Genomic DNA, 27,737 nt, shown 5'->3' with positions numbered 1-27,737 from the left:
ATGAAACAAATTATTCAAGGATACTAGATATAGTTAGGCATGGTGGCACATGCCTGTAATCCTAGCACTGGGTAACTGAGGCAGTAGAATAATGAGTTCAAAGCCACCCTGGACTATGTACTCAAATATAGCTATAGATACTGAGTCCCTGCCTCAGAAGATACAACTACAAAAATATATCCAAGAAAAAAGAAAGTCAGGTGCTCCTTGTAACTCTTTTATAACCAGAAGAATGAAGTTAGTAGAGAACAAAATACCCATGCAACAAGACTGCTGCAGGTCTGTCTACAGGAGTGAGTGGTGATTGAGTGGGCCAATTGAGTGTTTCTGAGTGCTGGGGATGTTTTCATAGGGAGCCTTCCGTGCTCAGCTACTTACAAAGGTCTCCTGCAAAAGAGGCGTGTTTGTAATGAGATGCTCAAGAGACCTGGTGGGTTCCTGGCTCTGAAAGGAATAAATTATGTAGACTTTGGTCCCACTGTTTACATGTCTAAAGTGAGGGTATTAAGTTGAATATTTCTGTTAACTTTTTAACTTTTCACAAAAAACAATGAGATAAAATTCTAGAATTTGAGAAGTTAGACTCCGTAAATAGAAAAGATGGCAGATATATGCCATGGCCCAGCTGGACCTTTTGTCTCACTATGTACCCCACCTCCACCTCACATGCCTTTTATTTCCCCCCAAGACAGGGTTTCACTGTGTAACCCTGGCTGTCGTAGAACTCACTCTGTAGACCAGGTTGGTCTTAAACTCACAGAGATCCACCTGCCTCTGCTTCTCACTGTGTATTCTTGATTAGTATGGCCTGGTCTGGAACTCACTATGTACACCAAGCTGACCTTGATTTACCTCTGCCTCCTGAAAGCTAGGAGTAGCACAGAGTTTGCATCACATACAACACCAAGTCATCAGAACTGCTTTGACATGTGTCCTTCTGTTCAGTTTTCTTTTGGAAGAAAAGCCAAGGGTTAAGACACTAACCTGAATACTAAGGACTGGAGTAGGTTGTGTTCCCATGCTATGCAGACTGAGTTCTTCTGACTGTCTCATCTGAAAGCCATTTTATTTTTAATTTTTTTTGTTTATTTTTAATTTTTTTGTTGGCTGGCTGGCTTATTTTGACACAGGGTCTCATTCTGTAGCCCAAGATGGCCTAGATTTCACTCTCCAGTCCCCTTGTTTCTCTCTCCTGAGCACTGGAATTATAGGCATAATGGTAACACCAGAGTAGGTAGAAAATGTGATGGCTAAGAGGTAAGAGCAGTGGGCACTGACAAATGTTGGAGAAACGCTGTTGCACTTTTAGAAACTTCATATTTTTTTTAGTGTGGTTATTGTTCACATTTGTATATGAAGGTGCATTAGATAAAGGTTTATCTCAATTGAGTTAAATTCAAGTGAGCCAAGGATAGGTCCCTGCAGTGAAATAGTGTTATTTATTGCCCAATTTAACCAGGGAAGCAGAGTTGGGAATTTGCTTTGTTTTCTATTCTAGCAATATTTGAAGATTGGAAATTTTTGTTCAAACAAACTTGTAGGTGCTGTTTTGTCTCATAGACAGATTTCAAGGCACTATTAATGTGTTTAGAAACCAATACTACGGAGTCTGATGATAATGAACTGGCAGAGAACTTGAAAGGATTTCGGGAAGTAGAAGCCACTGAGCTCACGGTTTGAATGTGGTAATGGCTGTGTCTGAACACCCATTTCTTCTTCTTTTTTTTTGTTTTGTTTTGTTTTCCCCTTTAGTCTTTAAACCTGAGGAGCTACGCCAGGCACTTATGCCGACTCTAGAAGCACTCTATCGACAGGACCCAGAGTCTTTGCCATTTCGGCAGCCTGTAGATCCTCAACTCTTAGGAATCCCAGTAAGTTAAAATGAAAACTGTTAGTTACCTATAGTTTTATGTCTTAAAATTGAGTAAAATAAACCGGGTAGAGGTGGTGCATGCCTTTAATCCCTGCACTCGACAGGCAGTGGCAGCTGGATCTCTGAGTTTGAGCCTAGCCTGGTCTACAGAGGGTCCAGGACAGCCAGGGTTACATAAGGAAACCCTGTCTCAGAAAGAAAACCAGGGAAAGGGGGGAAAATGAGTAAAATAACCTTGCTCTGAAGATTATTTTTTAATATAAAAGTTAGTGTCTGTCAGCAGTTACTGTTGGATCAGAAACACTTGCTGGAGCTCAAGCCCCTTTCTTCAGAGCACAGAGACCCTCATATTTGAGGCTTTGTGTATAGGTTTTGTCTAAAAGAATTGGCTTGAAGAATTATCAGCTGTATTATCCTTATCAATTCCTATCTGACACTCCTGGAGACTTGGAAAGGCGTGAAAGGCATGTGCTTCCACAGGCCCTGCGGAGCAGTAGTTTCAGGGCTGGTTCTATTTTGTTTATGTAGACCAAAGGGAACCTGGAAAAGTATACATTTTAACACAGTAAGTTAAAATTCTCATTTTCATTAAAACAGGTTCTGATACTCTTTTCACTTTTTTTTTTCTTTAGCTTAGCCTTTGCAGTAATTTAATTACACTTACTCTTACAAGTTGCCATGCTAATGAGTTTAAGTCAGTGGGATATTTGGGGTTATACTCTTGGGAACAAAATGTCTGGTATTTTCTGGTTTTATTGTTAAAATGTTTTGGGATCTACTCACAGGGTTGACTTTTTTTTCCTTAAGGATTATTTTGATATTGTGAAGAATCCTATGGACCTTTCTACCATCAAACGAAAGCTGGATACAGGGCAATATCAAGAACCCTGGCAGTATGTGGATGATGTCTGGCTTATGTTCAACAATGCGTGGCTATATAATCGTAAGACGTCCCGGGTATATAAGTTTTGCAGCAAACTTGCAGAGGTCTTTGAACAAGAAATTGACCCTGTCATGCAGTCTCTTGGATATTGCTGTGGCCGAAAGGTATCGTATTTCAGGAAATCTAACTCTTCTGTCTAATCCAGCTGAATTAGTGTTGGAAGGTCTAGGGCATGCTGTTGTCTTTGGTTTTGTGTTTTTGTTTGTTTGTTTGTTTTTGTTTTGGTGTTTTGTTTTATTTAATGTTTTAAGACAGGCTTTCTCTGTGTTGTTCTGGCTGTTCTGGAGCTGGCCTTGAACTCACAGAGATCTACCTGCCCCTGCTTCCCAAGTGCCAGGACTAAAGGTGTATGCCACCACTGCCTGGCTAGTATGGTCTTTGTAACAGTTGACTTCCTGACATGATAACATAGTCAAAGTGAAAGATACTCACTGGGAGGACTAACTGCCCTGTGCCCATTGCATCTGTCTTATAGTACCTGAAACCAGAGCTATGCGAGTTCTGTCACATTAAGTCTGAAAATGTCGTGAAATGGCTATAAACACTGTTAGAATTTTACCTTGTGTTCTAGTTAATAACCAGTTGGGTCTAACTCCATAATATGCTAGAATACTTAAGGATGTTAAGTTGAATATATGCTTAGTATTTTCTTCTTGTTTTTGCAGTATGAGTTCTCCCCACAGACTTTGTGCTGTTATGGAAAGCAGCTGTGTACAATTCCTCGTGATGCAGCCTACTACAGCTATCAGAATAGGTAAGCATCATGCAAGACCCTGCATGCAGAGCAAATGAAGGTGTTAGGGCAAGGATTGTGCATGTGATCAAAGCCTGTATGTGTTGCTTATTTCCTGGGATTTCCTATAAATAGTGCTACAGTTTCTGTTCTTCTTGGTCAGTCAGGTAGCCCCTTGGTTTTCTAATTTTAAAGCATAAATTTGCTGGACATGATGGTGCATGACTTTAATCCCAGCACTTGGAGGCAGAGACAGGCAGATCTCTCTGAGTTTGAGGCCAGCCTGGTCTATGTAGAGAGTTCTAGGACAGCCAAGATTATGTAGAGATACCCTGTCTGGAAAAAAAAAGCAAAACATCTATAATGACTTTAGTTTGAGGCTGTAGCTCAGTAATAATTGCCTAAAGTAGAACACTGTAACCAACAACCAAAACTTGAAACTAACCCTGTAAAAGCCCAAATGACTTTTAAGATACTCACAAAACAGAAAGTAGTGTTTTGTTCTACACTAAATGCATATCTATATCACTTGGACTTGCTGGTTTGATAGAAAAACTTATTAATTGAAGAAGAAAAAAAAAGAACACAAGAACTTTTTTTAACACTGCAACATTAGGATGGTTTGATGTTTTTTACTGATCCAGAATAACTCCCCTGTTGGGCTGGTTTGTAAACTTGGTACGCCAGCTGTCAAACTGCGAGGCAAGGAGAATTTTGAGTCTGAGTACAGCAAGTCCTTGATGTTGTGTGTGTTTGCTTGTTTGCTTTAAAGAGTACTTTGCTATGTCAAGGCTTTGAGAATGGTAGGCCTACCTGAAAAAGCATTGCCATCCCTTTGGAAAAGTGAAGGTGATTAGAATAGATCTCCTCCTTACACAGAGGGACAATGAGACAATAACAATTCAGTTATAACTCTGTAGTTTGGGTCTTATTTTGAAAGTTAAATTTCTGTTCACTTACCTGTCTTTGTTTTTGTTTTTGTGTTTTGCTAAGATGAAGTTGAAATTAAATTGCTTCCCATCAGTTCTGTTAGGAGACCTTGTTGCCTTGCTGCTGCAGCACAAAGGTTTCATGGCTGAAGCATAAGTTACGACTTCACTGAAGTCTGCTGCTGCTGACTCCATTTTGTGAATCAAAAATGAGAACCTCTTACATGCTAGAAGGAGACTACTAACTCCTTCAAGTTGCCCTCTGATCTCCATTGCACATATGTACACACAAATAAATAAATAAGTAAAATGTTTTAGTTATTTTCATTTATATGAGTACACTGTAGCTATCTTCAGACACGCCGGAAGAGGGCATCGGATCCCATCACAGATGATTGTGAGCCACCATGTGGTTGCTGGGATTTGAACTCAGGACCTCTGGAAGAGCAGTCAGAGCTCTTAACCACTGAGCTATCTCTCCAGCCCATAAATTTTTTTTTTTTTTTAAAGTAAGACTCTAAGCCTTGGGTGACTGACCAATCTACTGTTCTCCCTCCCAGCTTAAAGTCATCTCTATTAGAAGTGTAGCATGAACAACCTGTGCTGCTGAGTACTCAGAATATAGCTGGGTTTTTGTCAGAACACTCCCCACTTTTCAGTCCAATGCTTTGTTGAGAGGTGGTGTTGTGAAGGTGTTGTTTTGTCCTGTGGTCTGTGGTGTGGTGGTGGTGTGGTGATGGTTTCAGTGCTGTGATAGAGCCCAGGATATTGCTCATGCAGCGCCACCCTCATACTTTAAGTAGAGACATAGTAAGACAAAAGTGAAAAGGGTTCTATAATGCCCCCATAATGGGATTCTCCCACAGTGACCATGTATTATACAGGAGTTCTGTTCCCTCTTAGCACATCTCGTGATGTATCAAATTTAACTTTATCCAAGATACGGGTTCAATAGCATCTTCTCTAACAGGCTCATGTCCCATCTTCAGTAGAATAGTATACAGGGATGTACTTTGAAGATCATTATGATCTGTATAAAGTTGTAAGTTATTTTGTTTTGTTGAGACGGGGAATTGTTGTGTAGCTGCAGATGGCCTCAAACTTGATCTTCTTGCCATGGTCTCCTGAGTACTAGCATTACAGGCAAACAACATCTGGCTTTAGAGTTTCAACATTATATGGACTAGTATTAATTAGTATTAATTGTACCCTGAAAAATACTGTGCCTGATCCTTTTGTAGCTAGCATAATTTTGATCTAGAAGGAAGATAAGAAATTACCCACTTTCTATAAATGTTTGGGCCCTTGCATTGTTTGATTTTCTGGATGCTTAGCAAACAAGTGCTTCTAATGACTTACACAGACCTGGGCCCAATCCACTGAGAATAGTTACAGGTAAATGGAACTGATAGCTACGATCAGGAGAAGGACAGACACCAGAACTGTTCTGGAAGTCTTAGAATGCCCAAGTTTATTTTCCTGTAGAACTCCACTTTTACTGAACAAAAGTAATGTATTTTTCTTAAATGAAATTATAGTTGTATCCTGTGTCTGATACATTTCAGAATTTTTACCATCCCCTCTGTGCTCGTGTTTTGTCACCTATACTAAAGCTTTAGACACTTAAATCAGTGAAACATTGTACACAGCATTTCAGCAGTGAAATTCTTACTGTCTGTGCTAGTGCATGGGCACATTCTCACTTGTTTCTACCCTTTCAAAATTTGAAGGTAACTCACTTTTAGGAAACTATTACAGCTTTTCTAATAATCTGGAGATAATATGAAAATTACCTATAGATAACTAAATATTGCTAGAGTTCTTAAAACAATCTGCATTTGAAAAAGTCATACATTAAACTAACCCCACAGCTAAACCATATAGTTACATATGCCAATTTAGCAACCCAGATTTGCCTTGTCATTGGATTACACGGAATATTTCTCCTTGGTGGTTCCATATTCATCCCACTACTTCCTTCACACCAGACAAAGTGGTATACGGCCTGTTAGTAGTTAAAAGTAAATCTCTGAATCTTTATTTTTAGGGAGAATAAAGTGTAAACTGTCAAAATAAGACAGCCTGCATTGGTGTCTGTTACCCAAGACCAGATCCTCTTAGAAAGATGCCTGTTCTGCACTGTCCTCCTCTCAGTGAAGCTTGATGAAGTGAGGTCATGGGCCTGTCTTCTCACCCTAATGAACAGGCTTGACTATCTGTAATTCCACTGCTAGTGCTTTGGGACAGATGCAAGAGTCTTAACACTATCCCTTAAGTTTGAGGTTCTCCAGAGTGGGACTTGGCTGCATACCTTAGAGCTTAGGCTTCCTTAGAGACTCTTGGGGCTGCCTCTCAGTCATCAGTGCCTTGTTCTGCATTAGTTTTCACCCTTGGAGAGCGATGGGTTCCCATTCTTATATCCTGGACATAGCAGGCATTAGTGACTGGCTAAAGTAGCCGAGTTTTCCCAGGTTTTTAAACTTGAGGCTCAATTGTGACTGGTGGTTTCATTCCACACTGTTCAGGAGTCCTTGCTGAACCCCAGTAGGATGTTTGCTTTGTTTTTAACAGTGAAGTTCTTGGCTTGAGGGAGTGTCTGTTTTGTACCATGTCCTGCTAATATATACAGGGTTTTCTTAAGGCTCTCTAGGAATATTTACAAAATAGTGACTGACACAGACAATGCTGTGGTTCATTTAAATATAGACAGAACTGCTGTCTGTTCCTACTCAATTTTTAATCTTGTCCTAACAAAAAATACTATTAGCCTAATTATCTGCAGTGAATCTACCCTGTTTATCATCAGAATGAGAAAAAAATGGGTAACCTTGGGAGATTATGAGTCCTCTGAATGAAGTTTCTTTGTTTTAAATTGGCTGCATGTGTCAGAAGTCTGTGGACAAAATGGTCAATGCTTTAATGACGATGAAAACTGGGACTTGTGGGCGCCCCTCGTCATGGCTCATAGCTCATTCCGTAGCTGAGTGAGTGAGTGAGGAGTGAATGAGCGTGCCTGTGAGTGGTGGATGAGTCATGAGTGAGCACAGTCACTGCATCTCACTCTATACTGGGGCTCAGCTCAGTGCTCCAAGTCTTATCAGTGTCCCTAATACTAATCCTTCTTGGCATCTTGTAAGTTTGAGCTAAACCTGCATTTGATTGTACTGCTGCTGCTAGCTTATGCTCATCTTTTGCCTGTGTAATTTACCTCCATTCAGCTTGTTGATTTTATAGTATTTTCGTGTGCTCATCTTGTTTTATGCAGAATCCACCTGCTTTTTGTTAACTTCTCATTCATGTCCTTTCCAAACATTTAATAGTCTTTATTTTTAATTGTATTCACTTACCAGCATGAGCCCAGGCTCTGTTATTATCACAGGAGAAATTGGGATGATGGAGAATTTTTCAAGTGCAGATTGTGCTATTTAAAGATTAACTCTCTAAATTTGCTTAACTTGGGTTGTTACCAAGTCAGAACAGTCATTCGCCATGTATCTCAAGATGAATGATTGGTCCCAGTACCAAATTCATATCAAAGCTTAGAAATGAATAAAAGCTTTCAAAATTGTTTGTGGGTTTGCATATATTGTATTGTTTATACAATATATCAGTTTTTCTCTGTATATCTTTATTAATAAATGGCTGGAAAGTCTTTGACCCTGACTGCATTTCTGTTAAGTGTTTGTCTAGAGTATGGATTTGGTTTCATTTGTATTGTAACATAATTATTAACTCAGTGATTAATATGAGAAAAATAACAAATAATCACAAAAATGGTTCTGGGTGCTCAACATTGTCATGCATTGAAAGATCTGGCTTAATACTGGAAATAAAACTTCTGATGCTGTCAAGCATGAAATTTCCATTTTGAAAACTAAAGCTATTCCAGTTTCACTTGCTTTTTAAAGGCTTTTTTCTCACCGTGTTGTTGAAAGAAATTTTTTCTATTTTAAACCCTGGCTCAATATTTGATTTTATAACAAAATTCAGATTTCTAAATTTAGGCTCCATGCAATCTTAGTATTAACTCCTTGAAAGCATTTGCATCTTGGAGCCGGATCAAACCTGTCGTTGTTAGTGATGATGGCCTATGATGCGTGCAATGAGACCGAATGCTAATCAATGCTTTGCCTTGGCTTTCTGCTCTGTGTTGTCTGGTGTTTGCGTCTTACCTCTGTGTCTGTGCTGTTTGTCCCTTCCCTGTTCTCTAACTCTGCCCTTCCCCACCTTCCCCTGTTCCTTTCATTGTCCTCACTGACCCATCAATCAACCAACAACGCCCCCCCTTCGTCGTGGTGCTCTGCCCTGCTCTGATTGGTGGCTTCGTTGCTTGGGTGGCTGTATGTTGTGATGGACCAGTTCACCCAAGTATGGCCTTCTTGCTGACAGGTATCATTTCTGTGAGAAGTGTTTCACAGAGATCCAGGGCGAGAATGTGACCCTGGGTGACGACCCTTCCCAACCTCAGACGTAAGTATGATCTTGTCATCCTTCCTATGTTCATGACTAAAGGAGAAGCCAGAATGTACCATTGTTATTTTTGTACAATTTGTGTTTTGTTTTTCTTCACATTGACTATACCCATATTTAATGTAAATGGGTTGCATGAACATAGATACTTGTACTTAAAGATGTAGGTGTTAGCCAAACAACAACACTGAATTCTCCATTTGAGGTAGGATTAGTTCAGTTAGTCCTTGCCCTTCATATATCATACTGATAAATAGATTTCTTCATAGTGATAGATAGCCTTTACTTGAAACATGTCAATCTAAGAAGCCCGGCAGCCTTATCCACAGAAAGGAAGTATTATATATCACCAGCACCAACTTCACACACACACACACACACACACACACACACACACACACACACACACACACACACACACACACCAAAAAGACTTTGGAGTTAAATTTAGTCCTTTAAACCTATGATCTTTTTAAGCAAATGAGCTAATGCAGGTTAGATTCTAATTCTCTGTCCACGTTTTCTAGTATAATGTAAAATAAGTCATTCCTAGCTGCATCCGGCATGTATATTAACTCATTCCTGCATATATCTGCTTACCTTCTGATAATGTTCCTTTTTAGTGTCAGCATAACCAGGTCATAACAAGAGAAATGAAAACCACTTTTGTGAAATACTCAAAGGCCTGCTGGCCTGTACAGCTAGCTGTCTTTAGCTTGCCAGGCTCTTTTCTACACACTGAGTTCCCTAATCTTCCATGTTTCTGGTCATGTTGGAAATCTGGTTCCAGAGTTACCAGGTCTCAAAAGCAGAAAACCTATACTCCAGAAATAATTCATTACCCTGGTTATAATTCTTTGGTCTAATTGGAGTTAATCATTGAATTGTTGGAGGTAGGAATAGGAGAAACGAATCAATAAGTGCTGAGGTTCAGTTAAATACCAACAAAAGTATGGATTACTCTTGCACAGTATGGGGACGATAGATAACAGTTATGTGTTGTACATTTTGAAAAGCCTACAAAGAAGGATTTTGAAAGTTTTTGTGCACTGCTCCCACAAAGATAAGTGTTGGAAGGGGTTAGTATGTTTAGCCTAATTTACGTGGTACACAGTGTGCACAGTGTTATATCACGTACTATATCATTGATACTCGTATGTCATCTGGAATAAAATCTAAGTTTGAGAAAGAGGTGCCATGAATCAGCAGGTGCAGTCACTCATTATTTCCCAACCTGCATGGAGGTGGAAAGAGAGAACCAACAACCTGACAAAGTGTTCTCTGATCTCCACGTAAGCACTGCGACACATATGTCCACACACACAGTACGTACTCCTTTTTCCCTCAGACAACAACACCAAAAAAAAAAAAAAAAAAAAAAAAAAGGTTATATAATTGCATTCATCAGAAGTAATTCACATATGCTCAGTTGAAACCCAGATAATCCACCCTTCCAATGTGTGAAGTCCTCAGTGGGTGACCACCTTGCATTCCGTGTATCTTGCCATTCAGCTGTGGTCTGAGTCCAACTTAACAGCTACCTGCCATATGGACTAGATGAAAATAAAACATGTTTAAATCTCAACAGAAATTTACCATCATATGCTGATGAGTCTTAATTAAGTTTTAGAGTAAACCTAATAGTTGTTGGGAACAGGTATTTTTAGCGAAAAAAAAATTGGTAGAGGAATAATATATCAGTCAATTAAGATGTTTCTTTTTCTTTTAAATAAGGACAATTTCCAAGGATCAATTTGAAAAGAAGAAAAATGATACCTTAGATCCTGAACCGTGAGTATACACACACACACACACACACACACACACACACACACACACACACACACTTTTGTTTGTTTTAAGACAGGTTCTCTCTTTGTGTCTCTAGTTTTTAAATTCACAGACCTTAAATTGCCTTTGCATTGGGGAATGCTGGGATTAAAGGTGTGCATTACTATACCTGGCTTTTTTTTACCTTGAGTCTTAGATAAGGAAAATTATTACTTGTGATTAGATTATGGGATAATAAAAGTGGGGTTTCTTTTGTGAAGTTATCTAAAACTCAAAAAGTAGATTTCTCTAACATTTTCCAGGTGATAGATTTTAATGATATTACGATTATGTAAGTGCTTTAATTCTTTTGGGACATCTCAGAAGTTTGGTCATAAGCATCTTTAAGAACTGTTCAGTGTTTATTCTATAACAAACAGAAGCAGTTAACTTGAAGTGCTAATATCATCCCAGAGAAATTCCAAAATGAAAACATTTTGGAACCACCATTTAAAAATCTGTCCTGTGGAGTATAACGTATGTTCTTGCCACTGCCTTCACTCATGAGAATGCTTCATTTGCAAATTTTGATGTCTAATGACTTTTAAAGCTTGGGTCAGGTCTGAGACCTAGCAGTAATTACTTTGTTCTCTTAGCCCCAAATCTTCCAGATCTAGAGAGGTCAACTGCTGTAATGGAATATGCTGACTTGCTACCTTTGCTTAGGGAAGGTTACTTCCTCTATCCTGTCTGATACCTAGAGACAGGATTGTACAGCAGCGAGTGCTGGTGTGTGTAGAGATGTTCCCACAGCACACACTTGGACCTTTAGTGACAATTCAGCTTTGTTTTTGATTCTCCACTTTATGTTGTCATGTCATCATCATCCCCTAACCCTCCCTATCATCCCCATGTTAATGATGTATTTATATGTATCATTGTTTGCCTAAATGTATCTATGTACAGGACATGCGTGCCACGTGCCTTCGGAGGCTAATGTAGGGTGTCAGAGTTACAGTTGGCTATGAACCACCATGTTAATTGGGAGGCAGTGAACTTGGGTCCAGTGTTCTTCACCTCTGAGACATCTCTCCAGCCCTTTCTGTGTGGGTTTTTCAGTTTCTTTTTGTAACAACGAATGAATGCAAGCAGCAAGAGGCAGTGTGCTTGGTTTCATAGCTGAAGGCTTTTAGCATCGGCACAGCAGCATCACCATTGGGGCTGGCTTCCTGGAGTTGGTGATTCTTACCTAAGAGCAGGTGCTAGAGGGGGACATAACATTCTTAGCATAAAGGAAGGAGAGAGCACAGTATACTCAAAACATACATGTCACAGGAATGACTGGCAAGTCAGGCCTGAGGGTAAAGGTCTATTCCCATGAGATGTGGTGATAGGGCACTTAATGAATTTAACTATATGTTTTGAGGAACAGTTTTGATTCTAGTGTAGAAAGATTACCTCTACAGCAGGGTGTGTTGGTACTTTACTCCCAAGTGTTGAGAAACTAGGGCAGGATGGCTAACTTAAGAACCTGTTTCTACAGAAAAACAAGGGGGGGGGGGGGCAGAGCGAGAGACCGAGACCATTTTAATGGACTTGTGTGGGAAACATGAAACATGAGATTTCAGTCTTCAGTCTCTAGAAACTCTTGGGGAGATATAGGTACAACCTTGACAAGAAGTAAGAGCTGGACCTGTTGGGCGATAGAAGAGGCAATACTGTGAGGTAGAAGGCTCCACAGTAAGTGGGGTGCCGTGGAGGGGATTGTCATAGACACATAATAATTTTGATAACTCCTTTCCTGACAGTGGAGGGACGAATTGAATGGGCTATCTGTAGAGATAGGGTGAATCAAGAGAGTTACTTCACCTCAGCACTGGGGCCAATCAAGCTCACTTCAGAGATTGGTGAATCACTTTGTTGAATGAGGTATAGCACTAGAGGGATGGAGTGAAGGCCATAAATAACCAAGTGGCATATGGGAAGGGGGTCTCCATCATGGCTAACTGGACGTTACAAACAAATCATGCTGCCACTGTCCCACAATGTTCCATATGGGTCCTTTTTTGTTGTTGTTGTTAAGATTTATTTATTTTTTTATATATAGGTACACTGTAGCTGTTTCCAGACACACCAGAAGAAGGCATCAGATCTCATTACAGATGGTTGTGAGCCACCATGTGGTTGCTGGGATTTGAACTCAGGACCCCTGGAAGAGCAGTCAGTGCTCTTAACCACTGAGCCATCTCTCCAGCCCACGGGTCCTCTTTCTAAAGAGATCAGCAGCAGGGGCGTTGATTAGGACATACCATGGCTGGATGATTGTATAGCAGGTGTGCATCAGGATGAAGGGACAAGTAGAAGCTAGGCATTATCAAGAGCTTGGCTTCTCGGAAAATAGGGATGCTTTCTGGTACCCTAAAATTTTCTGCGCTGTAGATTTGGATAGCGGTGAGACCATAAACTAAAAAGCAAAAGGTTTGACCACTGGATGGGTTGGTATTGAGGGTTACTATTGGAGTCTGCTCTGAAGAGTGAGAAGAATGCTCTTGGAATTAGCTGTAGGTAAATTGAGGAGATTGTAAGTGGTACCAGAAGACTGAGTGTACTCAAATAAGCCTATCCACTTTCTGTTAGCATTGATGCTTTCTGTCACCAACTCAGAGCAGATGTTTCCTGTGTGTTGGGTCAATGAGGTCTGCTATCATCTAGCTACTTTTCTACTTTTCTTTCTGTAGCTTTGGGGCTGCGGGTGTGGAAATTAGGAGTAAATATTTATAACACTGAAAATACTGTTTTGTTTTTTAAACCCATTTAGGTTCTTGAAATTTGCATACAGAAAGAATAGGTCTTATAAAGGTATAGTAACGTTAGAATCACAGGACTGTGATTAAATTACTTTATCATAGTAATTTTTAAATATAAGGTTTCAAGGCCTGGGTATGGTAGCACACAACTTCAATCCCAGCAGAGACGGGCAGTTCTCTGTGAGTTTGAGGCCAGCTTGGTCTACAAAGTGAGTCCAGGGTAGCCAAGGCTCTGTTACCCAAAGAACCCCTGTCTGAAAAACAAAAGTTTTGGGAGCCAGCAAGATTGCTTAATAGATAAAGATACTTGCTTTGGAAATGGGGCACCCTGGTTTCAATTCCAAGAATCCAAATAAAAAATCATGGATCACATGCTAAAGTCTAGACTGGACTACATGGCCAGACCTCTTTTTCTCAAAAGAAAAATGGGGGGGGGGGCAGTTTCTTTCCTAATAAAATTAACTAATGTAGGTGGCTGTACAATACATCTGGGTCACTGTACACACTTGGATGTCAGAGCTCCTAACAGCAGCTCAGACAACAGTGTGTGCTATACATTCAAGCTCCTTCTGGAGACTGTGACAGTGTGGCTCCTGGTGTATAACTTACTTTTCTTGTCTCCAGTTTTGTTGACTGCAAAGAGTGTGGCCGGAAGATGCATCAGATTTGTGTCCTACACTATGACATCATTTGGCCTTCAGGGTGCGTAATTTGTTGTGATCTCTGGGAAGGGGGAGCAGCTGTGCCTAAGTCACGGGGGAGGGGGCTGTGCTCCCAAGTCTTTTTTGTTGTCAGCAAGAATTCAGCAATTAAGGGAAGTGGCAGTTGGTTCTAAATGTAAGCATTGTGTTTGCCTGCTTTACAAATTGTCGACTCTAAGCCAGTCTGTCTTCTCACTCTTTGCAATGATGTGATTTCAACAAAGTTTCCCAGTACCGCATCTCGCTGGTTTGGCAACATACACTGTTGAGTATAATCTGATCACACCCATTATTTGTTATACAGTTTTGTATGTGACAACTGCTTGAAGAAAACTGGCAGACCTCGGAAAGAAAACAAATTCAGTGCTAAGAGTAAGTTTATTGAAGATTTCTGTTTCCTGTATTGTGTGCTTTGAAATTCTTTAGATTCTCCTTATTTATTTTTTTGTAACCTCCCAATGTGGGGGTTCTCACGTGTAAGTCTTTCCAGTGCTTTGTATATTTCTCAATGCAGTCATTCAGCTTGATCCATTGATGATCAGCTCATGTTTTCAGTAACAATAAGAATGCTTAGAAAGTAGATTTCAGAAATATTAACTGGACATTTGTTGCCAGATTCTTCTCAAGCAGCTCAGAACCACTTGCCCTATCCAGAAAGGGTGCTATCACAGGCTTTCAGGAGCTGTTCTGGGTTTTGAGCTGGAGGCTGTCTCCTGTGGAGACAAGGCTTGCTGTCCTGTAGTGTATGGGTAAGAATGAAGAGAATTTTCTTCAAGGATTTCAGCAAGAATGGTGGTCTTATGAGGCCCATTGGACCTATACCTGTGCTTGTCAGAACAGTCACTCAGCGGTGAAGACAGTAAGCAGTCCTTGGCTGATGCCGGATCACTGCCCTGGAGTCTTAAGCTCCATTCTAGACTACAAGTGAGCTAGGTAGAGGGGAGCTCAGTTGTTGACTGGGCCAAGTATGTGCCATGTTCTTCGTTGCTTTTAAAGTTCCTTAAGTTAGTTCTGGAGTCATAGGTAGTCTGCCTGTTGGCATCCTTGAGCTAGTTTACCCTCTACACAGAAGACTTCTGCTCAGCATAGGGCTAGGGCCATCTCTGTGGCTCTCCTGTCACTTACTGTTAGAAATGGACAGATAAGTAGCCGACAAGAAGCAAAGTCCAACATCATAAGGCACTAATGTCACAGAATAGTGCTCTTCTGTTCTTACAAAACAGCTATTAGACCTTGAAAGTAGTAGATGAAGTAGCCTCAACAGCTCTGCCTAATCTTGTTCATTTGAAACATTTTTATAGGGCTGCAGACCACACGATTGGGAAACCACTTGGAAGACCGAGTGAACAAGTTTTTGCGGCGCCAGAATCACCCTGAAGCTGGGGAGGTTTTTGTCAGAGTGGTGGCCAGCTCAGACAAGACTGTGGAGGTCAAGCCGGGAATGAAGTCAAGGTTTGTGTTCTTTCTTCCTGTCCTAAACTCTTGAGTAGTTCCTACCCCTGCCTCTGTAGGGCTCCAAATGTGATGTCCTTATACAGAAGCTTTGTGGCAACTAGCATGTGATCTTCTTTTCTGAATCCCAATTTGTTAGCAGAGATGCCAGTCCCTTCCCTAAGAAACAGGACCAGGATGAGCTATAGCACAGCCCTGACACTATGGCTGTTGTTGCAAGAGGTTGTCAAGCCTCGAGCTCTTCTACAGGGCAGGTGTAACTCCGAAGCAGTTGGAATACACATTTGTAAAACACCATGGTCTGGCTTGTTTCAGGTTTGTGGATTCTGGAGAAATGTCTGAATCTTTTCCGTATCGTACCAAAGCACTCTTCGCGTTTGAGGAGATCGATGGAGTCGATGTATGCTTTTTTGGGATGCACGTGCAAGAATATGGCTCTGATTGTCCCCCACCAAATACAAGGTAGTCCTCCATCTTACTTGTGAATGTGTCTTTTAGCTCTATGCTGCATGATCAAGGCTCAGGTAAAAGCCATAGTTACCTGACTGACTTAACCAGTTAGGTTTGTTTTGTTTTTCTGTTGTTGTCTGATTGTTTGTTTGTTTATGTAAACTCTCAGGAAATGAAAGGTTTTGGTGGTTGTGTGTGTGTGTGTGTGTGTGTGTGTGTGTGTGTGTGTGTGTGTGTGTTGTGTGAGTTGTGTGGGGGAGGGGGGCTTCTTCTTGTTTTGTCTCACCAAGATGGTCAGGGGTCAGGGTAGCAACAGCTAGATGCCCTTTGGCCCAGAGTTAGATTTAGTCTGGACTTCGGGTAAGTGGAGCAAAGAAGTGAATTCTCCCAAGTTGCCCCTCTGGGGTCAGGGTTGGGAGTCCATGTCTTTTGTTGGACAACAGGGTATTATTTCTGTTTTCCTTTGTTTTCAGCTGGGACTGTGATTAGAGTTTTTCATATCCTGTTACGTCGTGTGTGTGGCTACTACCTATTTTTGTGGGCTTTTAGATGTTGGCGTTTGTTTTCAATCTTGAGGGTAACTGAAGTTAAAAGTAAAAATGACACCCCTGCCCATCCTCCACAGGCGTGTATACATATCTTATCTGGACAGTATTCATTTCTTCCGGCCCCGCTGCCTCCGCACCGCTGTTTACCATGAGATCCTCATTGGATATTTAGAGTATGTGAAGAAATTGGGGTGAGTCTGGATTATTCAGAATCAATAAAAACACATTTGTCTATTCTGTGAAATAGTTTTTCTCATTTAGTTTTATGTGTTTTATTCTAATGTATCAAGATTGGTTCAGAAGTTTGCTGAGATTCCCACGTGTCTGACTCCAGAGCACAGTGTTTACTGTGCCTTTGCTTGTTCACCTTTTCTTTCCACTTTAGCATCACATTCATCATGCCTCTACTTCAGGTCTTGGAGTCAGTGGTTTTATTTAGTGTTCTTAACTGGTGTAACCTCTCCTATTATCCGTTCCTATGCAAAGACTTACACTAGCATTATGGTCATGTTGTTTTCTCTGACCTCGTATTACTGTCTTGTCTTTTGTTCCTTACATTCATTAAGTTCAAGTTGCTTAAGTTCTTAAGCTATAGTTCATCAGAAGTAGATCTGAATTCACTGACACTTCTGTCTGGCTTGCTTCATATGTGACCTATAGGTATGTGACAGGACACATTTGGGCCTGTCCCCCAAGTGAAGGAGATGACTACATCTTTCATTGCCACCCCCCTGACCAGAAAATCCCCAAACCAAAACGACTGCAGGAGTGGTACAAGAAGATGCTGGACAAGGCGTTCGCAGAGAGGATCATTAATGACTACAAGGTACTCCTGCTGGAGGAGCACGCTGGGTTTGTCACATTGTCACAGCCGATTGACATACTTCGTGTATTTTCCTTTGGCACTCACATGCTTTATAATTGTGATCATTTACAAGAAATAGAAAGCAAGAACCTGGAAGCATCTGGTGAAACTGCAGAATGAACTGTATTGTTGGTCAAAGCAGTTGGCCTTTCAGCGAGTATCCCCCAGGACCTCACCCCACCTCTGTTCTGCTTCCTCCCAGGATATCTTCAAACAAGCAAATGAAGACAGGCTCACGAGTGCCAAGGAGTTGCCCTATTTTGAAGGAGATTTCTGGCCTAATGTGTTGGAAGAAAGCATTAAGGAGTTAGAACAGGAAGAAGAAGAGAGGAAAAAAGAAGAGAGTACTGCAGCGAGTGAGACTCCTGAGGTACAGCCTCCACTAGAGCTGTGCCACCAGAGAGGCGTGCGGGACAGTATATGTTTGTTGTGGACTTATTTCTGTGGTGATGTTCTCCTTCACATACATAGAATATCGCCATCAACAGCAATAAGCAGATGTGAGGTCTCTAGAGATATTTTCTATGGCCTAGTGGTTAGACCTGGAGAGTCTTGGAGCCAGAAAAGCTCATGAAGGAATGTGGAAATTTCGTGCAAGTTGTGGGAGTTACTGGCAGTGAACTGCAGGCCTTGAGCTAAGCCTTGCGGCAGCTCATTTTGTGTTACCTTTATCCCCTACTGTTCAACTTGTTCACTGTTTGCTATCCCTGTACAGAGAGTACAGAGTGAACCAAACAGGACCTTATTCTGCTGCAGCAGGTATCTTGGACTAGGAATAGGAAGGGACTGTGGCTGCATAGTATGTTTTCAGGTGATGGGCAACTCTGAGAAGAAAGGAGCTTAAGGTAAAGAAAACTGCAGGAGGTCTGGGGGTATTAAATAGGGGAGACAGAATTCCATATGGAGTTCAACCACAGTTTTGGGAAAGACTTGGGCATAAACACATGTAAAACTCTACTGGAAAAATAACCAAAGTGTGTGTGGGGGGGGGGGTCTCTGTGTAGGTTTAACTGGCCTAAACTCAGAGATTGGCTTGTCCCCTGAGTGCTGGGATTAAAGGCATATACCACTATTCCTGCTCCATTGCTTTAGAACATTGATGTGAAGCCAGATGTAGTGGTCTATACTTTTAGTCCCAGCACTTGGGAGATAGAGGCAGTCAGCTCTCCTTAAACTCAGCTTGAACTATCTACACAGCAAGTTAAAGAGCTATATACTGAGACCCTGTTTCAAAGAAATTCCAATATGTGTCTACTAAAAGTACCTGCTACATGTGTGATAGTCCAGGATCCACATAGTAGAAGAGAACAGTCTTTCTGAAAGACTGCTCTCTAACCTCTGTATGGTACTGTGGCACACTCACAAATACATGTGCATGTACATAAGTAAAGTAACTTTTATCTTAAATAATTTGACTCAAGAACTTGAGGCAGGATTGTGATGAGTTTGAAACCTAGGTTATCTAGCATCCACTAAAGAAATTACATTATAGAGCTGAGGGTATACTTTATAGTTCAGGGGTAGAGTACATGTTTGTAAAGTTCTAGATTTTACTCTAGTACTACAGGGTAAATAAGGTCTCTGGATCAGATTAGCTTTTCTATATTGTATTCTAAATGGGTGACACTCCAAGTTCTTTTTATAGTCGGATCATTCGAGTACTTGAATTTGGGAATGAGTGAGTCCCTTTTAGACTTCAGCTAAGTAGTGATGGAAGTAGTAACAATAGCTTGTAAGACAAGCTTAGGCAGGTTCTACCCTAGTGAAGGGATTGAGTGGAAATGGTGAGGAAAGATCAGCTGGGTGTAGTTACACCTCCTAGTGCTACCTCCCATTAACACCTTCCCCAAGTCTTCTGAAAATTTATACAAATGAGCAGGTTTCCTCAAGGTGAAGGGCCGGGTACTGCACATGCAGGATGGAACATAGCACTCCTGCCAGTGGAGTTATGGGGCATGGTAGAAAACTTACCCTGTTGCTTAGATTGTGAATGAACATCCTGGAGAAGTATCCAGACATACAGGTGCCATGGCTGGGATGGGGGGTGCTCCATTCTTAGCCCTCTGGAGGTAGCCTGTGGCCCAGGTGCATGAGATCTGTGGTACCCCATTGCCTAGGAAACGGGTGTTGGTCTGACAGTTTTACATGTGTTTGCAGGGCAGTCAAGGTGACAGCAAGAATGCCAAGAAAAAGAACAATAAGAAGACCAACAAAAACAAAAGCAGCATTAGCCGAGCCAACAAGAAGAAGCCCAGCATGCCCAATGTTTCCAATGACCTGTCGCAGAAGCTCTATGCCACCATGGAGAAGCACAAGGAGGTAGTGCATAAGCTGCTGGGGGTTCTGAGGGTACTCAGTACCCAGAGAAACAGCAGGCACCTGCCTCCGGGGTTAGGCTTTCCCGTACAAGTCTCAGACAGGAGGAGGTGAAACAGTACTTTGCTAATATATTGCTTGGCTGGTTATCAGTTAAATTCCATCCCAGGAAACCAGATCCTCAGACAGTCCCGAGTTTAATTATCTTCCTGTTCCACAGGAAGATGTGGCCCTGCACTCGGCATGTATTGCTTCTCTGTGGGGTTAATGCAGCTCCTCCTTTCAGGTCTTCTTTGTGATTCATCTGCATGCTGGGCCTGTCATCAGCACTCAGCCCCCCATCGTGGACCCTGATCCCCTGCTTAGCTGTGACCTCATGGATGGGCGTGATGCCTTCCTCACCCTGGCCAGAGACAAGCACTGGGAGTTCTCTTCCTTACGCCGCTCCAAATGGTCCACTCTGTGCATGCTGGTGGAGTTGCACACCCAGGGCCAGGACCGCTTTGTCTATACCTGCAATGAGTGCAAACACCACGTAGAAACACGCTGGCACTGTACTGTGTGTGAGGTAAGCCCTTTCACCTCTCTCTTGACTTTCCCCCATATGCAGCATTGTCACCTGCATCATTGGGTATGGATGCAGGTGTTGGCATCCGTGCACAACATTGTTTTTGCTGTCCCTTACAAGATGAGGAGTAGCTCCCTTGTAGTCCTCTTTTTTAACTTCTGCTCTTGTCCGCCACAGCTACAGGCCATACATATGCTGAGGCAGCCTGACTGGAAAGAGGTTCTGCAAACCTTTGGCTCTGCAGGGATTCCAGTGTATTTATCTCTTTCTAGTTTTGCTAAGTGATTAAGGATGGTTTCACCCTTCTGGCAGGGTGCCACTTTTGATCAGGTTCAATCACAGAATAGTAGAATATGGTTAGAAGACTTGGCATAAGCCACTGGTAGTCTCACGGCCTCCTGCCATATGGGTAGCTTGTTTTCACCCTTGTAGAGCCTGTACTGGGAGGTCAAAGATGGCCTAGCCGTTTCTTCTTTGCCTACCTATTGCCAATGGTCCCTCTTTATCATCCATTTTACAGACAAACAGACAAACACCTTCTCAAACCTCTTTCTGCTTTACTGACTTAAGGATTTGTGTGTGCTTTTTATGAGCCCAATTTTTAGGCCTAGTCATAGGACTTCAGATGTATTCTGTGGGTGGGTGTCAGTTTGTTATTTGTAAGTAAACATATTTGTGTGTTTGAGCACAGAGGCCAGTGGAGAATTACTCCGTAGCTCTTTACCTCATTTCGTTAAGAAAAATAACGTCACTGAATCTTGAGCTAGGCTGGTGATTGACCAGCAAGCCCAGCGATCCTCTTGTTTCCTCTCTATCCTGTGCTGGCTCCACATAGCAGTACCCAGATTTTTGTGTGGAGGCTGAGGATTGAAACTCTTAAGCTCCTGTCCTTCAGATTTAATGCTTCCTTTTTAGTTTCTAAGTTCAAGTATCTCTCAGCCACTAGGGTTTCTGTTGTTGGGGAAGGATAATTTTGATGCCTTTCTCCTGGGGATAGTGTCTCACTGGCAGTGCTTGGAGGAAATGGCCACAGTGTTTAGTCTTTGCTGTTAAGTCTCAAGTTCTAAGTCTTGATACTTTTCCTAAAACAATGAAATAAAGAAGGAAGGGAACCATTAATAACTGCTCAAGCCTTGGTCCTACAATATGCCCCATGCCTAAGGGTATCTGCTCATGCTGGGCCTGTGCTAATGCTGCTCTGTTCCTCTTGTCCACAGGACTATGACCTTTGTATCAATTGCTACAACACAAAGAGCCACACCCATAAGATGGTGAAGTGGGGGCTAGGTCTAGATGATGAGGGCAGCAGTCAGGGTGAGCCACAGTCCAAGAGCCCCCAGGAATCCCGGCGTCTCAGCATCCAACGCTGCATCCAGTCCCTGGTGCATGCCTGCCAGTGTCGCAATGCCAACTGCTCGCTGCCATCTTGCCAGAAGATGAAGCGAGTCGTGCAGCACACCAAGGGCTGCAAGCGCAAGACTAATGGAGGCTGCCCAGTGTGCAAGCAGCTCATTGCTCTTTGCTGCTACCACGCCAAACACTGCCAAGAAAATAAATGCCCTGTGCCCTTCTGCCTCAACATCAAACACAAGCTCCGTCAGCAGCAGATCCAGCATCGCCTGCAGCAGGCTCAGCTCATGCGCCGGCGAATGGCAACCATGAACACCCGCAATGTGCCTCAGCAGAGTTTGCCTTCTCCTACCTCAGCACCACCCGGGACTCCTACACAGCAGCCCAGCACACCCCAAACACCACAGCCCCCAGCCCAGCCTCAGCCTTCACCTGTCATGTCACCAGCTGGCTTCCCTAATGTAGCCCGGACTCAGCCCCCCACAATAGTGTCTGCTGGGAAGCCTACCAACCAGGTGCCACCTCCCCCACCTCCCGCCCAGCCCCCACCTGCAGCAGTGGAAGCAGCTAGGCAAATTGAACGTGAGGCCCAGCAGCAGCAGCACCTGTACCGAGCAAACATCAACAATGGCATGCCCCCAGGGCGTGCAGGTATGGGAACCCCAGGAAGCCAGATAGCTCCTGTGGGCCTGAATGTGCCCCGTACCAACCAAGTCAGTGGGCCTGTCATGTCTAGCATGCCACCTGGGCAGTGGCAGCAGGCACCCATCCCGCAGCAGCAACCGATGCCAGGCATGCCCAGGCCTGTAATGTCCATGCAGGCCCAGGCAGCAGTGGCTGGGCCACGGATGCCCAATGTGCAGCCACCAAGGAGCATCTCGCCAAGTGCCCTGCAAGACCTGCTTCGGACCCTAAAGTCACCCAGCTCTCCTCAGCAGCAGCAGCAGGTGCTGAACATCCTCAAATCAAACCCACAGCTAATGGCAGCTTTCATCAAACAGCGCACAGCCAAGTATGTGGCCAATCAGCCTGGCATGCAGCCCCAGCCCGGACTTCAATCCCAGCCTGGTATGCAGCCCCAGCCTGGCATGCACCAGCAGCCCAGCCTGCAAAACCTGAACGCAATGCAAGCTGGTGTGCCACGGCCTGGTGTGCCTCCACCACAACAGGCAATGGGAGGCCTGAACCCCCAGGGACAGGCTCTAAACATCATGAACCCGGGACACAACCCCAACATGGCAAACATGAATCCACAGTACCGAGAGATGGTGAGGAGACAGCTGCTACAGCACCAGCAGCAGCAGCAGCAGCAGCAGCAGCAGCAGCAACAACAAAGCAGTGCCAGCTTGGCCGGGAGCATGGCGGGACATAGCCAGTTCCAGCAGCCACAAGGACCTGGAGGCTACGCCCCAGCCATGCAGCAGCAACGCATGCAACAGCACCTCCCCATCCAGGGCAGCTCCATGGGCCAGATGGCGGCTCCAATGGGACAACTTGGCCAGATGGGGCAGCCTGGGCTAGGAGCAGACAGCACCCCTAATATCCAGCAGGCCCTGCAGCAGCGGATTCTGCAGCAGCAGCAGATGAAGCAACAAATTGGGTCACCAGGCCAGCCGAACCCTATGAGCCCCCAGCAGCACATGCTCTCAGGACAGCCACAGGCCTCACATCTCCCTGGCCAGCAGATCGCCACATCCCTTAGTAACCAGGTGCGGTCTCCAGCCCCTGTGCAGTCTCCACGGCCCCAATCCCAACCTCCACATTCCAGCCCATCACCACGGATACAGCCCCAGCCTTCACCACACCATGTTTCACCCCAGACTGGTTCCCCTCACCCTGGACTTGCAGTCACCATGGCCAGCTCCATGGATCAGGGACACCTGGGGAACCCTGAACAGAGTGCAATGCTCCCCCAGCTGAATACCCCCAACAGGAGTGCGCTGTCCAGTGAACTGTCCCTGGTTGGTGATACCACGGGAGACACGCTAGAGAAGTTTGTGGAGGGTTTGTAGCATTATGAGAGCATTGGGTGTTTGTTTTTGTTTTGGGGATTTTTGGGGTTTTTTTTCTTTCTTTCTTTTTTTTTTTCCTTTTTTGTTTTGTTTTTCTTTTGTTGGGTTTTTGTTTTGTTGTTTTTCTTCCCCCCCACCTCCCCAACCCAGCTCCCTTTCATGTTTTTGGACTTTTTGTACTGAAAATCCAGGCATTTGGGCTCTTTTTATTAAGTCTAGATGGGATCGTGGCTCCCAAGCATGGAAGGGCAGATTGATGTTTAAAGAAACAATACAAAGAATATATTTTTTGTTAAAAACCAGTTGATTTAAATATCTGGTGTCTTTCTCTCTCTTTTTCTCAGCTTTTTTTTCTCTCTTTTTTTTTTCTGTTTTGTTTTTGGGGGGTGGGGGGTTGTTTGGATTCTTTTTGTCGTCATTGCTGGTGACTCATGCCTTTTTTTAACGGGAAAAACAAGTTCATTATATTCATATTTTTTATTTGTATTTTCAAGACTTAAACATTTATGTTTAAAAGTGAGAAGAAAAATAATACTCAGAAACTGGTTCCAGAAATAATGCATCTTATAATGTGTCCCGATAACGGCTGATGTTGCGGGAAGATTTTTTTCTATAGTGAACTCTGTGGGCATCTCCAAGTATTACCCCTGGACGATAGGAATTGACTCCGGCGTGCACACATGTACACACCCACACACATCTATCTATACATGCTGGCTTAAGCCAACCTCTTGTCTTGCAGATGTAGAAATTGTTGCTTTGTTTCTCTGATAAAACTGGTTTTAGACAAAAATAGGGTTGATCACTCTCTTAGACCATGCTAATGTTAATAGAGAAGAAGCATTCTTTTCTTTCTTCTATGTGAAACTTGAAATGAGGAAAAGCAATTCTAGTGTAAATCATGCAAGCGCTATAATTACTATAAATAAGAAAATTCAAGAAGATTCAATCACTGTATAGAATGGTAACGTACCAACTCATTTCTTATATCATATTGTTAAATAAACTGTGTGCAACAGACAAAAAGGGTGGTCCTTCTTGAATTCATGTACATGGTATTAACACTTAGTGTTCGGGGGTTTTTTGTTATGAAAATGCTGTTTTCAACATTGTATTTGGACTATGCATGTGTTTTTTTCCCCATTGTATATAAAGTATCGCTTAAAATTGATATAAATTACTGAAGTTTTTAACATGTATTCTGTTCTTTAAGATCCCTGTAAGAATGTTTAAGGTTTTTATTTATTTATATATATTTTTGGAGTCTGTTCTTTGTAAGACATGGTTCTGATTGTTTGCTCAGAGTGGAGAGGTCCGGGCTTCAGTCACAGTTGCAGTGGGAGTGGCTGCTGGGCAATATCCCAGACTGGCCACCGAAGGAGGGAGGAAAGGGGAGCTCCTTGCACAGAGAATGAGGGGGCAGCTCAGGACCACCTTGCATATTTAGTACTCACAGGTGAATGTCACCCATGCTAGGAAAGGACTGTCACCACTGGGTCAGAAACAGCTCTTGGCCTTCAGCCCACTCTTTCTGAACTCCTCTTTGTTGGTCAGCTGCCCCTGTGGGGAGGGGCTCCTGCCCTTTTTTTTTTTTTTAGACAGCCCCCCTTTCTTTACCCAGATTCCACAATCAATGCAAAGGGTGCTCCAGGGACTTGAGGTGGTTCCTGATCTCCCCTCCCCAAAAGTTCAGCCTGCCCCATGTGGCCTCATTAGGGCCTTGCAGGCCTGGTGCCACCCTGGGGGCTGCTACTTGATGGTCTTACCCACTCATGGAATCATGGAGCTATAGGTGCCCCTCCTGAGCAGGGGATGGTAGCTCCTGAATACTGTAAATGTCACTCTAAGAGGAGGACCACTGACAGGGGCCTAAGTTACCCCGAGTCTGCTGCTCCCAGGGAACTTTTTTTTTTTTTCTAAAATACCTGTCTTCCAACAAAAGAGTGGTCTAGATGGGGTGGGGGGGGGGCTGCTAAATTTAGAAATCATGACCCAAATCCTTTTGGCCTTTTAAGTTCACAGAAGTATTTTCAAAATTCCCAGTGCTTGGAAATCTAAACTTGAAGCTATTTGAGATTAGAGTTTTCGATGTAGAATTTTGAATTTTTAATACTGTGGATAAGACCAGGTAAGGAATTGACCTTCATCTAACATCCCCCACTGAGCCCTGTCCCAAGTCCTCCAGAGGTGATGCTCCATCTTTGCTCAACTTGATGGGTCCTTGCACATTCTTGGCTCTCTTCAGAATTCCCTTTGCTGCCAATTGGGAAGTCCCAAGCCATGTGTTCAAACAAGAAGAAGAACTGAAGCCTCAGAAGAGCTGCTCTCAGCCCCACTCAGGAGGTGGCACTTGACAATGTAGCCTTTAATGTGGGCACTGGGGACATCCTTTTCAGGTTATCCTGAAATTCAAAGCTATGTACCAACCTCCTTGGAGTCTGCATCCTATGCAATTGTCCATCTGGATGTCAAAGGATGTGGCTGGGAGTGTGGGCTGTGGATATTATCCCTAATTTTGTCCTAAGGAAATTTCTGTAAGAGCTGGAGTGCCCAGACACTGTGTCTCATGCTGTATACTTAAGAGGAGAAGAAAAAAGTCCTATATTTGTGATCAAAAAGAGGGAACTTGAAATGTGCTGGTGTTTATAATAAAAGCTGGTAAAACTGCTTGGATTCAAAGATGGTTCCGATTGGCTAATGGTCCCTTTAGCATTAGCTCAACTGCCAGTCAGTGAAGATCCTGGTCTCCCTACATGCATTTGAAGCTCTAAGAAACACTAACATTTAAGAACTGAATGTTACATTCACAGATAACATGCTGTTCTCCTGCACTATTGGAATGAAGAGTTTTTGTTTTGTTTTTGGATTCTGTTAAATGTGGCTACTCTGGTGTGGTAACCCCACACCCTTAATCAGAGGGAGGCAGGTCTCTGAGTTTAAGGCTCTCCTGATGTACATAGGGAGAGAACTAACTCAGGGGGGAGCAGTAAAGTGGATTTAAATCAACATTAGATTTTTCGTGCTGCATGACAAAATAAGCTGGTGTTTAAGAACAAAAGAGGGATATACACTTGTAATTAAGTTGTGTGTTGGTGGCCCCTCTGATGCCTGGAAATACAGAGCAGTGTACTGGGAAGTGCATCTGTCCAGACATTGTATAAAGCCTGGAGAACTGTAGTAGTGAGGATAGTCTGCCTGCCCGTCTGTTACTGTGAAGATACAGAGGAGCTTAACGTGTTTTACACATTAGCATTAAGCATTGGTCATGTTTAATTTGTTACACATTTTAGACGCAGGGTGGGAAAAATAATGATCAGATACTAAAGAAATGATGCAAAACTGAAAACAGACCCCTGGTGAGTGGATTAGCTCTGCAGCTGATCTATATTGTCTAAATCATTGCTTTCATCATGCTCACATTGGTTTATAGAAGATTTACAGAATCTTTGATAATATCACTTTTCACTAAACAAAAATTTAGCGGGAGTTGGTAAACCTAGCTATCCACAGAATTGAGCCATGTAGATCACACTTTGTCCACTCCACAAAATTCTACTATACTGGATGCTTGGAAACTGGTGGCTTTCAGATATTTCATTTTGTATTCTGTAGCTCTTGCCACAAGGAAACCTACTGGTGTTTTCAGTATATGTAGGTTTATCTATGGAACTCAAGGAAGGATCCTTGAAGGATAAAAGTATTGGAGAGTTCCAAGTTATAGTGAGAATCTGGACACATCTGTGAAAGTCTTGACTGCAACGGGGATGGGGATGATGACAACTGCCATCCCTTGTGGGTCTTTCCCCTCCTGCTGGTGGACACTTGAACACTGCCCAGGACTTCTCAGTCCTTAGTGCAGTTATGGGCCACTAACAAGAAGATAACTTATCATGCTCCTTCCTGGAGTGAGCATTGAAAGAAGTATTACAAGTTCCATATCTGGGAAGTGG

General features: G+C 42.9%; 1 protein-coding gene across 2 annotated transcripts in view; it reads left to right on the top strand.

Moving 5' to 3' along the window:
• Nucleotides 1–26,448, top strand: part of CREBBP (CREB binding lysine acetyltransferase) — a 111,199-nt gene extending 84,751 nt beyond the window's left edge. For both annotated transcript variants that reach the window (XM_080942543.1, XM_080942542.1), the window contains 15 exons: nt 1,753–1,871; nt 2,681–2,920; nt 3,482–3,570; nt 8,868–8,948; nt 10,683–10,739; nt 14,150–14,227; nt 14,531–14,598; nt 15,528–15,678; nt 15,994–16,140; nt 16,754–16,867; nt 17,337–17,502; nt 17,744–17,911; nt 19,699–19,860; nt 20,144–20,425; nt 21,643–26,448. In XM_080942543.1, coding sequence (XP_080798669.1) covers nt 1,753–1,871; nt 2,681–2,920; nt 3,482–3,570; nt 8,868–8,948; nt 10,683–10,739; nt 14,150–14,227; nt 14,531–14,598; nt 15,528–15,678; nt 15,994–16,140; nt 16,754–16,867; nt 17,337–17,502; nt 17,744–17,911; nt 19,699–19,860; nt 20,144–20,425; nt 21,643–23,787 — 4,067 coding nt within the window. In that variant the 3' untranslated portion in view covers nt 23,788–26,448. The remainder of the gene's footprint in view (nt 1–1,752; nt 1,872–2,680; nt 2,921–3,481; nt 3,571–8,867; nt 8,949–10,682; nt 10,740–14,149; nt 14,228–14,530; nt 14,599–15,527; nt 15,679–15,993; nt 16,141–16,753; nt 16,868–17,336; nt 17,503–17,743; nt 17,912–19,698; nt 19,861–20,143; nt 20,426–21,642) is intronic.
• Nucleotides 26,449–27,737: the final 1,289 nt, after the last annotated feature.

This window comes from Micromys minutus (assembly GCF_963924665.1).
Source record: "Micromys minutus genome assembly, chromosome: 31".
In the NCBI taxonomy this organism is placed as follows: Eukaryota; Metazoa; Chordata; class Mammalia; order Rodentia; family Muridae; genus Micromys; species Micromys minutus.
Note: the sequence above shows the minus strand (reverse complement) of the source record. Positions and strands in the feature narration are given on the sequence as shown.